The sequence below is a fragment of the Osmerus eperlanus genome, chromosome 12 (assembly GCF_963692335.1).
Source record: "Osmerus eperlanus chromosome 12, fOsmEpe2.1, whole genome shotgun sequence".
In the NCBI taxonomy this organism is placed as follows: domain Eukaryota; kingdom Metazoa; phylum Chordata; class Actinopteri; order Osmeriformes; family Osmeridae; genus Osmerus; species Osmerus eperlanus.
Genome location: NC_085029.1, coordinates 1,787,092 through 1,801,189, shown reverse-complemented (window position 1 = coordinate 1,801,189; position 14,098 = coordinate 1,787,092). Strand labels below are relative to the sequence as shown.

General features: G+C 44.8%; 2 protein-coding genes across 2 annotated transcripts; both read right to left on the bottom strand.

The window, feature by feature from the left end:
- Positions 1–3,756: 3,756 nt before the first annotated feature.
- On the bottom strand, positions 3,757–4,394 carry LOC134031621 (regulator of G-protein signaling 9-like; the record flags this gene model as incomplete). Its single annotated transcript, XM_062475329.1, has 2 exons — positions 3,757–3,916; positions 4,006–4,394. Coding segments are annotated over 2 exons (549 nt in total), but the record flags the coding sequence as incomplete, so codon positions are not given.
- Positions 4,395–4,716: 322 nt separating this feature from the next.
- Positions 4,717–14,098, bottom strand: LOC134031031 (regulator of G-protein signaling 9-like). The gene is made up of 17 exons (XM_062474502.1): positions 13,857–14,098; positions 12,763–12,859; positions 11,827–11,877; positions 11,623–11,729; positions 11,490–11,541; positions 11,343–11,401; positions 11,152–11,228; positions 10,835–10,916; positions 10,243–10,305; positions 8,957–8,986; positions 8,045–8,106; positions 7,743–7,856; positions 7,465–7,580; positions 7,262–7,349; positions 5,639–5,777; positions 5,402–5,484; positions 4,717–5,257 (listed from the first exon to the last, which is right to left on the bottom strand). The coding sequence occupies exons 1-17, from the start codon at positions 13,920–13,922 to the stop codon at positions 5,083–5,085; spliced, it is 1,461 nt and encodes a 486-aa protein (XP_062330486.1). The 5' UTR covers positions 13,923–14,098; the 3' UTR covers positions 4,717–5,082.

Sequence of the window (14,098 nt, the reverse complement as noted above, 5' to 3'; positions counted from 1 at the left end):
GTCTATGATGCATCTGTTTTCAATCTTTAAAATAAACATTCCTCACAAATACATTTTCGTTGTAGGATTTATTATGACATTACATTACAAGTAAACGATTTGTGGGTGAAATGATCATTACCTGTGGTTTCAAACCAGTGTTGCTCACTGCAACGCTGTAGCCTACGCGAGACACTACAAAAACATATACACAGCTGTAGGAAGTCAAACGGCGACAGAACATGTTCGGCACTCCCCTTACTTAAATCAAAAGTCTATCTAACTACTAACCTGAACTTCATTGCCACAGCCTAAACGTTGTCAATCTGTTCATGAAAATAATTAATTTCAGCCTAAACCGTACAACGGAACGTTAAATCCAATTCAACCAACGCAATCGGTACCAAGACGAACACAGCAGTAGTCTACTAGTACTGTACTATTACCGTAGTAGTACAATTTACCGGGGCAGCTTCTCCACACAGGGCTATATCGCATTTTGCGTTGTTACTGACAATGATCGCTACCAGTGAGCTTTTTATGAATGAGCGATTTTCCACTAAATAAATGTCAAGCTTATTTACGTTTTGGGGCGCATATTTTCAGTTAGCAGATGGGACTGTCTGAATCGCGATTCCATCTTCTACTGCCGGGTAACGTCGTAGAATAATCTTCAAATGGGGTTCTTTATTAATGAATGAATGCAATGAGTAGGCTACATGCCTGAAAATATCACGAGAAGGGAAAAACTTAAAATGACGTTTGTCATAGAGATTAGGTCCATTTTTACACCGGTCTGCCAAATTTATTCGTTTTGATTCAACGATGAGGCTGCCTCTTGCAGGGGAAATGAGAAGACATCTATTTCATTCTACACTTCACTCGTATTTTCAGTTGTAAATGAGCAGCAAAAAAAAATGCTTTTAAATCTATTTAATCTTTATAAATAATAAGTATGCATTTTCATATAAAATATACAGAAATCAGTTGTAAAAATGTCATTCAAAAACGGACCCCTGTGCAACCGACGCAAGCAAGCACACCCTACAATTTCCCCAGAAATTGTACCCTCTCTAGTTGTAACTTGTTTAACCCTCGTGCTGCCTTCTGGTCACATGACCCAAAGGTTCATAACGAACCATCGTTGTGTTTACCCAATTTTACCCAATACAAAAACAAATTAAAATAGTTTTCTTTTAACCTTTGCAATGTGGGGGGTCTGAGACAGCCCAACGGTTAAAAGAATATGCTTCACTTTGTCTTTGTATGCGGTAAATCTGTCGCAATACGAAGGTGGGTCACAATGACTGATGGGTCAGAATGACCCGAAGATAACACAAGGGTTAACTGCATGCTCTTGTCGTTCTTCCCATTGGCACTTATTTGGTTCTTCACAATGTATGCTTCATGTTTTGGCTACCCACAAAGTTTTTGGGGCTATCTCGTTGTTATGATCAGTGACCTATGCTCTTTTGTAAAGCTCTCTCTTGGAAGTCGCTTTGGATAAAAGCGTCTGCTAAATGAATAAATGTACAATGTAAATGTCTTAGAACTTAGCTCTCACCATTCAACCTTGTTGGTTTATGATGCAGTACCAATTTATTCTGGTCCTCTTATGTGCACAGGCTTCCACCTAGTGGTCACTTTCTGACAACAACATGCAGAAACTGCTGTGTGTTTGCACCATCATATTACATCTGCAGCATAATCCATACAAATCCAATTAATAGGACAAAGATGGGATTCATTATCTTTTACAGTCATATATCCAAGCTGCTAGTCCAAGCTGCTAGTCCAAGCACTTGTCCTCTCCAAGTTGGACTATTGCAACTCGCTGCTCGCTGGTCTCCCAGCATGTGCAACCCGCCCTCTTCAGAGGATTCAGAACGCAGCGGCCCGCCTGGTCTACAATCTACCCAGACGCTCCCATGTTACCCCGCTCCTCATCTCTCTCCACTGGCTACCTATCATGGCCCGTATCAGATTCAAGACCCCGGTATTGACCTTCCGAGCAGTGAACGGGACTGCACCCGTCTACATCAAGTCTCTCCTGCAGCCCTACACCCCCACCCGTCACCTACGGTCTTCTTCAGACAACCGCCTGGTGGTCCCACCGCTCAAGACCGCCCGGTCCCAACACAAGCTCTTCTCCTGTCTGGCCCCCCAGTGGTGGAATCAACTCCCCACTTCCATCAGAGACACTGACTGTCTCTCCACCTTCAAGAAAAGGCTCAAGACGCACTTGTTCCGGGACTACAACGGTACTTAGGAATGGTTCGCTTGACCCGATGTTAGTTTCCTCAAGGATCACAATGACTCTTGCTTAGAGAGTTGTTGCTCTTGTGGTTAGTGGTAACTGACTTAAATTTTTGTACTCGCTGTGATATATTGTTTTATTATTGTTGCTTGCTTTTTTTCCACAGGTACACTTGCACTTATAGCAGTTCATGTTGTTTAATTGTAACTTGTTTAACTACATGCTCTTATGGTTCTTCCCTTTGGCACTTATTTTTGGTTTTTCACAATGTGTGCTTCATGTTTTGGCTACTCGCAATGTTTTGTGGCTATCTCGTTGTTATGATCAGTGACCTATGCACTTTGTAAAGCTCTCTCTTGGAAGTCGCTTTGGATAAAAGCGTCTGCTAAATGAATAAATGTAATGTAAATGTAAATATATAGTCATTTATTGAGGCACTTGCACAAGCCATTGAATGTTGAAATAAACACAATACAGTTACCATAGTTTTCTCATTGTTGCATCTGTAAACATAATTAAGGTTTACACCTCACTGTCTTATTGAAAATACACGACATAATATTATACATCCCATGGGAGTCTATAAAGCCAAATACAAAATGAAAGCCTCAACCCATGCTGTCAATATCCACAGACGGCACAGCAGACTTGATCACCATGTAGCTAACACCTCACCTAACCCTAACACCTATCCACTTCTTCTATATTTGTAAAATTGCTAAGAACCATTGAAGGGAGTGTGGGTAGATTTTGGTACATCTGATTATAGTAGCAGCACAGAGACACATCTCACAGAACTCCTGACATCAGAAAACTACAATTTCACTGTCCAAATATATTTATATATAAATATATACATTCTTTATGCTCCGTAAAAAGGACAATAAAAGAGACCCAGAGGCATGTGGATAGTTGAACTTTTGCACTGTTCTACAACGCGGGTGTGGATGTTGACTGGGAAATGGGACTCTGCGTAGCCGCATCACTGTGATAAAGGGTCTGCAGCTAGCTAGCTGTCCTCTGGGTTTCAAGGTCATGTCACTACACTGCATCATACGCTGCAAGTGTTATGTGTGTGTGTGTGTGTGTGCAGGACACAAACAAAAACACTTTTTTGGGTATGGGTTCAGTTCAGTCTGTGGGTATTACAACTTGGTACAGATCATCATGAGAGAGGCTTGGCAGTGGCTTCAATATACTGTATTTGGATACCCACCTCAGTCAGCTAGTTAGATAAAGTAAACCAACCTCAGTCAGCTAGTTTAAACCACATTGAGCAGCTGGTGAAAAGAAGAATGAGTCAATGCTGACTGGTCTAAACTCTTTAGGGGGTCATGTAGGACTCATTATCAGGCTACGATAGGGGTACATTCATACACAGGATAATTGCTGGGGACTAGACCAGGGCTAGATCAACAGACAGCCTCCAGATCAGTGTCTGGGTCTCTTCTGCCCCCTGGGGCTGTTTGGGATGTTACCCAGTGCCATCCTGGGGGGTGAGGCTTTCCCACGGACAGATGTTACCCAGTGCCATCCTGGGGGGTGAGGCTTTCCCACGGACAGATTATTTCTTTGACTCCTCCTCCCCGGGAGGCCGGGCCACTCTCCTCGTCCTCGTCCTCAGAGTCGATGGGATAGATGCGACACTCAGGGGGGATGTCCACCTTGATCTGGAAGAAGCTGCAATAAAGGTCACAAACAGATGTGTTTATGAAGGTGCTGACAGTGGAGGGGGAGATTGTATGGGCCAGGACATCTTCCTGACTCACTTAGCAATGCGTCGGGGTGGGGCCTGGCTCGGCCGGGCTGTGCTGATTGGCTGGACACGGCTTGTCATCCCAGCGGGGGCAGGACATTTGGGAGACAGGCTGGCAAACACAGTGGATGGAGTGCAACCCCGTCGAAGCAAGCGGCCCAATGAAATGGCCACTCGGGTTCGAGACACGCCCCCAACCCCCCCAGGCCTGGCCTCGCCCTCGGCCTCCCCCCCCGCCTGCCTGTGTTCCGGCCCAGGGGTGCTGTCTATGGCCACACTGATTGGAGAGGGACAGGCAGGGGTGTGGGGGAGGAGGGGAGGGGTGCTGGCTGACGGGGGGTCACTCATGCCTGAGTACACGGCCAGGTGGGGGACGGGAGCAGTGAAGCGGCACAGCTGTAGGGGTCAAAGGTCAAATATCAGGGGGCAGCAGCAGCAGCAAGGATTGGAAGGTTCCATCCATGTCTGATCTGATCATACACAACTGATCAAAGTAATCAAAAACGACACTCAACGGAACAATCCTACTCCCTCCCTTTTTCCTAGGCTTCTCTCCTTTACGGCCTAACCCGTCTTCCAGTGTCTCTCTCTGATTCCCTCCCTCCCCCCTGGGTCTTCATAAACAGTCTGCAGTGAGGATGTGAGTGGTGAGAGACTGTGAATGAATTGTGAATGAATGAGAAGAATGTTGGATGGCACAGTAAAGATAACAGGACACAGACACATGAGGTGGCCTGACATATTTATTACAGCAAAACACACTTTAATGGAACTTGAACATTCTCTAAAAGTAAACGATCAAGCAGAGAACACAGACACAGACAGCATGGTAGAACACAGAGACAGACGGCATGGTAGGTGGATGGAAACTGAAACACATACTGTCGATGACAAAAACCCAGTGATACATGACACATGTCTGTTCAAACCAACACAACTAGACTGCTCTGCTCCCTGACATCACTACAGACAGTCCTTACTTTCGCAGATATATCTACTGACATTGCCTTTCACAGCTGCTATTCTGCCATGCACAAGCCCACCTGCCAAAGCATGTGTTCTGGTGTGCATGTACAGTGTGTGCATGTACTTATTTCTTGGGGGGCACCTCCTTGCCCTTGTTGCTGAGTTTACTCATGACCTGTGTGATGTCCACGGGGCCGCTGGCAGCTAGCTTGGCCCTCTGCTCCTCCTCCTGCTGCCGGAGGATGATGGGGCTGATGCTGGGCCTGCGCTTACGGGCGTTCTGCTCCAGTTGAACATCACTGGGGGGGAGAGAGAGAGAGAGAAAGAGAGAGAGGGACAGACAGAGACAGTGGGGGGTGGGTGAGAGAAATACAATGATGGCCACAAACTGGAATGTTTGATAACGGGGGGTGGAGAGATCAGCCCTGTTGATGGAGACTCACCTGAACCTGTGCTGATCAGGGTTGATGGCTCTCTTCTGGGTGTCCTTAAACACTGGAGACTTTAGGTACCGGCCGTACGAGTCCTAGCAGGCCACCACACACACACCCCCACACAAATACAAGCACACACAAACACACATACACACAAGTTAATCCACTGAAAGCAAACAAACATTTCAGGGAAAGTAAGCTCCATAAAATCTTGAGTTATGTTGAATGGTTGACGGTGTGGCCCACCTTCTTCATCAGCATGAATATGTGTGTCTGAGCCGCGTCCAGGACGTATCTGTGGGGGTGCTTCAGACCTTTCACTGTGATGTCCATCGTCTTCCCATCGATGTTAATCCAGCGGGGGGCGCCGCGAGCTAGGAAGGTCCTGAGGAGACAGAAGGTTCCACAAACACTCGATACTACACCACAGACCACGGGACGCTTCGTCAATGTCACAAAATCATTTTTAGAACAATGAAACACTTTATTCATGTAATAAACACATTTTGATTTTGGGCCATGGATACAGTTCATAAGAGACACATTTTATGATTAACACATTGTTTGGACAATGCAAGAAATTTACATATTGATCATTCCCAGGCATATTTAGACTTACCAATTTCATAAGCAAGGAAGGGCCAGAGAGAAAATCATTTGAACAAACTAAACTCCTCAAAAAATGATTCCTCCCCTTCAATAATACCAATTGGTATTGTATTTTATATAGTTGGAAAGCCTGATTAGTCACCTTTACAACAAGGTAAAACTTGTAAGGATCGTGCATTCATGGAATAAGCAACGCAGCTAACCGTGTGGGTAGCGGCCCAAACTTTTTTGCCAAGATCCCCTGCCATATTCTTCTGTTGGTATTCACTCTTGTTTTGAGTTGCTTGGTGGATTGGATGATTGCACTCTCCCACCGTAATAATAAGGCACAGTAATAAGGAAAAAACAACACATATTGGCATATTTTTATACTTTATTAATTTTACACTGTCAGCGACCTCAGTAGTGTGTGGAAGATCCATAGCAGCCACAACAGCTTGGCACCTCCTCCTCATGCAGGTCACCAGCCTGGTCACACACTGCTGTGGGATGGCATCCCATTCCTCAACCAGGATTTGTCTCAAGTCAGCCAACATGTTTGCGTTGGTCACTCTGCCACATACAGCAGGCCCAAGCTGATCCCATGAGGAGGAGGTGCCATGCTGTTGTGGCTGCGTATGGATCTTCCACACGCTACTGAGGTCCCTGACAGTGTAAAATTAATAAAGGGTGAAAATGGCCAATATGTGTTGGTTTTTCCTTATTACTGTGGGAGAGTGCAATCATCCAATCCACCAAGCAACTCAAAACGAGAGTGAATACCAACAGAAGAATATTGCAGGAGATTTTGGCAAAATATTTTGGGCCGCTACCCACACGGTTAGCTGTTTTGCTCATTCCACGAATGCACGATCCTTACAAGTTGTACCTCGTTGTAAACTGTGACTAATCAGGCTTTCCAACCGTATAAAATACAATACTAATTGGTATTATTAAAGGGGAGAAATAATCGACCAAAATAAGTTTAGCTCGCTTAACTTGTTTTCATCACCATTGATGGGTGGACAAGTTGAAAAGTTTGTCAATTGACATGCAGTTTATCTTTTAGTGTGAGCAGGAACTGTGTCACAGCAGAGGAGAAGAGCTCTGGACTCTTTCAGCCTCCCAGACACTGGAGGATATCTGTCTTTACATTACTGTCTGAGTCACCTTAAATCAAGGTTAAGAAATTACAATCATTTCAGTCTGTCAGTGGACTACACGCCCCACTAACAGACACGGCATCACCAGACAGGTCCTGGACCTCCAAGGTCTTCTTACTTGTAGATGTGCTGGGCTTTCTCCTGCATGGTGTCAGCTGTGCCCCACTTCAGGTCCTCACAGGCTTCCCAGAAGGCCAGGTTCTCACCTGGACACAGGGATGGGAAGAGCCAACGTTACCCCTGATAGCCTATTACTCCTGGCCAGACCGGAGGAGAACCTCCCCCTAGTGGCCTGGTGTTGGGTTAGCGTAGCTGGCTCACCGCTGAACTCCTTTTTGAGGAACAGTCTGAAGTCAGCACGGCCCCGAGGGTCAGAGAGCAGCTCCCCAAAACTGAAGGTCCACCTCTCCACTCGCATCTTAGTGGGCATCTCCACACTGACACACACACACACACAGATGCACACAAACAGATGCACAGACACGCACACGCACATTCACATTAATACACACTCTTTTGCGTTTTCTTTTCAGATCTAAAACCTGTAGCAGATAAAACAACAGTGTGATGAGTGTTTGTTAGTGTGCCTCCTCATGTACTTAGCCATGTTCAACGCCCAGAGGGTGACATCATCAGTGATCCAGGGGTTGCTCGGGAGACAGCTGCTAAGAAACGGGTCATGGTGCTTGTATGTGACTGAGTACTTCACCAGCCTATAGGGAGATCAAAAGTCACCATCATACATGCACACAGATGAACACACTCCATCCCACAAGATAAAACAGTGTGAAGGAGCAGACGTACACAGAGACGCACACTGTGTCCCAAACACTCAAACCTGTCACAGACACAAGCACTCGATCCCACAAGATAAAACTGTGTAAAGGAGCAGTAAACGTACGCTCCGATGGACACAGAGGACTTCACCCTGGGCCTCATGATCGACTGCTGGGTAAAGATCATCTAAAGGACACAGGGAGACGTCATCAGACACTCACCAGGAAGAAGACAACAAAATAATTAAATTTACAGTTTTTTCGGATGGTTAAGGCACTATCTTTTAAACTCTGTTATTTTTGCTAACCTCTACACATTAACCACAAAACCTTACACCAAACCAGAAAAACAGTACACAAAACTAAATATTGTAAAAATCTTCAAACTCTTTAAAAACATGTTTTTGCGTCAATACAATGTAAATTCATGACATAACACACTATCCAAATGAGGGAAACCCCAGTTTTTTCGTACATAAAAATATTCTAACACTCCTCAAACAACAAAATGGTCTGGCAACTGAAATTCTTTTTTTTTAACCTTTTCCCCTTATTTGTATCAGGGGACCTATAAATAGTGTATGGAAAAACACATTCATACTTTACACAGTTGAATCAGTGTGTATACAGTACTACATATATGACAAAACATTATGATAAACTGCTGTGCGCAGCCCACTGATAAAGCAAAAGCCACAAGTGTTTTTCATTTATACTATCAGTTGGTGCTTTGTGTGCCTATTCAAATGATTTGAATTTGTGCGGACTGGACCAATGCAAAGACAATGTTTTAAAAGACGCTTTGCAAGAATTTCTTGCTTTTCCAAGAGATATATTGTAAAATGTTTTGCTGATTTGGTGTAAGTTGTTGTGGTTAGTGTGTTGAGTTTAGCAAACATAGCCTATGGTTCCAAAGATAGTGGCTTGGAAATAAAAATACAAGATTTAACTGTAAAAGGAAGTGAATTCATTGAATGATGTGCCCTCAATTCAGAGGGATTTGAACAATAAAATAATTGTATTGGATCTTGACTTACAATTCTTCTGTAGACATCAGATGTTTTTTTCTGGAAAATAAAACAATGCTGTTTTTAGAAAGCTTCATAGCAGAGACTAAGGTAGATTATTTAAGGTTTAAGATTACTTGTCATTTTGTATTCCTTTCTGTGTGCTTGTGTGCCTGGGTTTGTGCATGCGTATATGTGTGTTGGTTTATGCGTGTGTGAGTGTGTTGGTTATGAGGTGTAGTTACGTGTCACCGGTTAATATGCAAAGCACACAGTAGCGCCTGCGCAATTATATCAAACCTCTGAACGCACGGGACAACTTTACATAGGCTTACAATGGACACAGGCGTTCACACGCTTCATGTAGGCGTCTCTCTGGCGATGTGCACACGTATTTTAACAACATGTGCACCTGTACGTGTCGTGAACACTACACCTGACATCCATGAGACCTACGCCTATGTGAACACTACACCTGACTGTTTGATGGCTAGCTAGGCGTGCGCACAGGCAGGTGATGTGTGCTTCTCATACTGACACATTGCACAGCGCCCAAACAGCTGTGCACACCTGCCTGCCTAAACGCGGTTTGGGTTTGAATAGATTTCACCAAGATCTTTGCCGAAAGATCTCTTGGTCGAGGTGGGCAGGTGTGGGCAGGTTTGTATGCTGCGCTGACAAAGTATGCGAAGCACACATGTCACCTGCCTGTGTGCACGCCTTATCAAATGTAATATGCACATATTACGCCTGTTTATACGCACACCAAATTTTCTCTCAAACTGTAGGCTATTCATTCCGCGCTTTCTAAAACTCGCCAGAGTAGCCCATGCGTAATTCACCGGTATCAGGTATGCGGTGAACGCACTGTGTGCAGCTACGCTGACACTGATTACACCCCATAGTTGGTTTATGTGTGCGTGTGTTTGTGGGTGTGTGTGTTTGTTGGTTTGTGTGTGTGTATGTTGGTTTGTATCCAATCTTTAAAGCTGAGTCTGTAAGCACATGAAGATCCTTGTAGAAAACCTGCAGAGATAAAAATATGAAAAAATATACAATGAACACTCATCCACACCTGCAGATAACAGTGAACCAAGCATTGATCAGGCTTGAAAGACAGGGCTTAACCATGAGGATGCTTGGTGGTTGGCTGATTACGAGGACAGGCAGGAGGACAGAGAGGGCTGTGTCAGTAGACAACAACAAGCCTCTTATCAAATCTAATCTGACTGACAACAGCCCTTGTGCATGTCCTTGGTAGAGCTGCAGACACAGGAAGCCACTATGACAGCCTCAGCCCCTGGCTCACCTGTTACCTCCTCTGTGTTGGGATCTATCAGACGGTCCAGTCCATACTCCATGGCACTGACTGTACCTGGCTGGAAACACTCACACACACAGAGACAGAGAGAAGAGAGAGAGACAGAGAGGATCTCTGAGTCAGTTGACTGTCACTTTCTCCCAGTGAACATCCTACCCCTTTCCATATGCTTCCTTTCTACAGTATATGCAGGCTACCATATGTACTATCATAGATGAGAGAGATTCCAGACTGCTGTTTGTGCATGGGGTTTGAGGCATCCAGGTGTGTTCTCAGACACTAGTGAAATATTAACCAGCTCTGCCCTTTCCTCATCACTGGCCAGAGGGCTAATGAGGCCCCATGGTGGGCAGTAATGGGGTGTGGTGGGGGAGTGATGAGGCACCATGGGGGGCAGTAATGAGGCGTAGTAGGGGAGTTCATGGGGTGCTGTAGGACAGGAGACTCTCACCAGCTTACTCTATCCAATAGGATTGGGATAAGGATCGCCTATCCTTTCCATTTTAGCATGTGCTGTTTTCCTCCAACTGTTTTTGTTGACTGCTACTCTGAATGTGGGAGTCTGTGGCGCTGCGTGGGCTTCTCACCGGAGGCCTGTGGACGACCCAGTACGCTCTCTCCTGACAGTCAAACACCACGCGGTCCGGCTTCTTCCTCTCCTTCCCAGCTCTAGAGAAACACACACAAACAGACACACATATATTCACACACACACACAAACATACACACATATATACACACACAGACACACACAGACAGACACAAACATATACACACACACACACACAAATACATACATTGACACAAATACATGCAGAGACAAAAACACTCATCATACAGAATATGGCATCATTCTACTCGTGACATAGGAGCAAGATTGTTGTTAAGGAGGAGACAGACTGACCTGTACTGTTCCTTTGCCTGCATCACAATGAAGTCCCATTTATGGTTCATCCACTTGTGAAGGTTGTTGTACTTCTCCTGAAGGTAAAAAGCGAACAGGAAAATTGTTACGTTCAATCTTGAGACAGATTTTCAGTGTACTGCAGCCAGCCATGCACGTGTTCAGGGGTGTAAACATCTCTCATCTCTCACCTGCTCGTGCAACTCCAGGATACCCTTCTTGCGTATGTTTCTCTTTGCCAGATAGATTGCTTGAAAACAACAGTATTTGCTTTATGTAACATGGTGACTCAACATATGAACATTTGCCAGCAGCATAACGTTGTCTGAACCACCCACCATAATCTGTGTCTTCAACAGGCCACTGCTGGGCGGGCCAGAAGTATGGTGTCTGAGAAAAGACAACATTTCGTTTTCAGACATGTTAAAGGAATGTGTGTGTGTGTGTGCGTGCGTGTGTGCGTATGTGTACCTGAAACCGGTAGAGAGAGGTGTCTGGTTTGAGAATCAGGCGTTTATGATCCTGGAGTGGATATATAAATCCATATGACACCATCATAGTTCCCAAGGTGCAAGCCTCTAAGTTGATGGAAAGACAAGCAGAGTGATACGGGAAAGTGCTCTGAGGTTTTACAACAGTTATGGGGCATCTGAAAGAGACAGGTGGTGGTCTTACCTTGGGTTTCCACTGTGAAGCGGTTAGCTAGCCATGCCACTATATCCTCACCTGGTAGAAGGAAATACTTAAAGATCATTTATATTTTATATAGCAATGCATGTGTGTGTGATGTGCATGTATTCACAAGAAATGTTGTGTCAACATGTACCTGTACCTGCCAGGTTCCTTAGAGAGGGGAAGGTAGGGGAGGGGAGGCGAGGGGAGGGGGTGGATTACAGCCTCATCCAGATGAGGTTTTATTTATAGAGTGATCAGAGATTAGCATGATTAGCAGGAGTCTGTCCAGAACACTCCATGATCCACAAGCATCTACCTTGCTGCCTCCTAAATAAAGAACCACCATAGTGAGTCAGACTCCAGACCCAGACCCAGACCCCAGACGGGAGTGTTTGATTTGAATCATGTCATGTCTGTAGGCAGATCAGGACCAGATCAGCACTTCCCTTTGGAAGGAATATAATTTTTTCTTTACTGTGGCTCTCTGTTCACCCCTCCACTTCCCCTATCACCCTTTCCCGCTCTTTCTCCATTTATTAATCTCTCTCTCTTACTTCATTCTCTGACACTGAAACCATCAAGGGAGTCAGATGGCTGAGTGGTGAGGGAGTTGGGCTAGTAATCTGAAGGTTGCCAGTTCGATTCCCAGCCGTGCCAAATGACGTTGTGTTCTTGGGCAAGGCACTTCACCCTACTTGCTTCGGGGGGAATGTCCCTGTACTGTAAGTCGCTCTGGATAAGAGCGTCTGCTAAATGACTAAATGTAAATGTATCAAGGTTGTCATGGAGATGGAATCTTAAACGATTGGGGTGGAAAACAGTTTGAGAGCTCTGAAATACTTAAGTGCATCTAGTAACCAAGCCCAGATACTGTATATGTACAATCCCGTAAGACTGTGTGTGTGGGTGTGCATGCGTGTGTGTGTCCTTCCTTACCAGTCATAGCGTGGGGTATAGTAGTGATGACCAGTCTCTGAGGTTGAGACTTCACTCCTGCCTGTGGATCCTGCATCTCCAGCATCACCGCCTCCAGCTAATAGGAGCAGAACACCATAACAACCAGTCACCACAACAACAAGTCACTGTTTCAGCAGCAAAAAGTGATACTTATTACGCAAGGATCAAGATGAAAACCGTCAGGAGTTAGGTCCACACCTACTCTTCACCCCATACTTTGACCCTGCCTTCACAGTGATGGAGGAGGAACGTTCAGGAATGCTGAACTGCTCGTCTATCTTCTCCATCACCAACCTCAGGTGTCTCAGCTCTGTGACTCTGTGTGGCTGTTTGAAGTGGCTTTGTGTCATGTGAACATCTAGCACTTTGAAGCTGGTCTAGGGAGGACCTCAGAGCAGCAGCTTCAACTGGACCAAAGGGGCTTTCATGAACCCTCCTGAAATGATTGAGGGTGGTTCAATCATTTATTAATCCACAGTTGTACCAACTCCTGGCAACTCAACATTGCACCTGCAAAGCAAAGCTGCAGTAGGCTTTGTCTCTATGCTTGAGGTGCAGCTATATCCTCTGGTGTGAGGGTTAGCATTGAAGGTAATTATGAAGGTTCTGCACTTATCCAGGCTAATGCTTATTGTACTAAAACTATGACTGAGTAATCCAATACAGAGTAACAGAGCCCCACTCAACCATGCAGGAAGGCATTCCCTGCCATTTACATGACCGGCATTTCCAGTGTTGTTTTGTTTTCTTACAGTGAGCCTATGAACTTTGCACAGCATTTGAGGTAACACAGCAAATATATATTTGTGTCTTGCCAACTTTCATGTTTTGATATAACACGCTTTACTTTCAGAAATATTTGTCAATACATTTAAACTATAGATCTGGATACGAGATAAAATCTTTATGAATGAGTACAGATTAATATCATAACGGGGTTTATATGGCATGTTATAAAACAGGAGTCGACAAAGAAACATGTCTGTTTTAAACGTTTAGAAAATAAATCGATGTCCTCAGATGAATATGCAGTAGGCTGTGACAGCCTCAACATTTTTATATGGATAACCTACCTTCTTTAGACATGCCATCCGCGGTCGAAATCTCTGTCCATGATCCCGTACATTTCTGATTGTCATTGTGGTGGCTTTCCACCCCACTTACAGAATACAAGAGGTATAGTCGGTAATTTATCGTGGAAAGATGCTGATGAAATTACAACAAACAGGTCCTATTTCTAATCGATGCCAAACCGCGCTCCTCAATAAGGATAGAGAGGACAACCCTCCAACCACAGCAGTTATATTCTGTCGGA

Bases quoted from the DNA above. Each gene is read 5' to 3' on its own strand.
- LOC134031031 (XM_062474502.1), bottom strand. From the start codon at position 13,922: ATGACAATCAGAAATGTACGGGATCATGGACAGAGATTTCGACCGCGG. The intron at 12,860-13,856 runs GTAGGTTATCCA...TGCTCCTATTAG, and splicing joins GGATGGCATGTCTAAAGAAG to CTGGAGGCGGTGATGCTGGA. The intron at 8,987-10,242 runs GTAACAGGTGAG...TTTATTTTCCAG, and splicing joins TAGATCCCAACACAGAGGAG to AAAAAAACATCTGATGTCTA.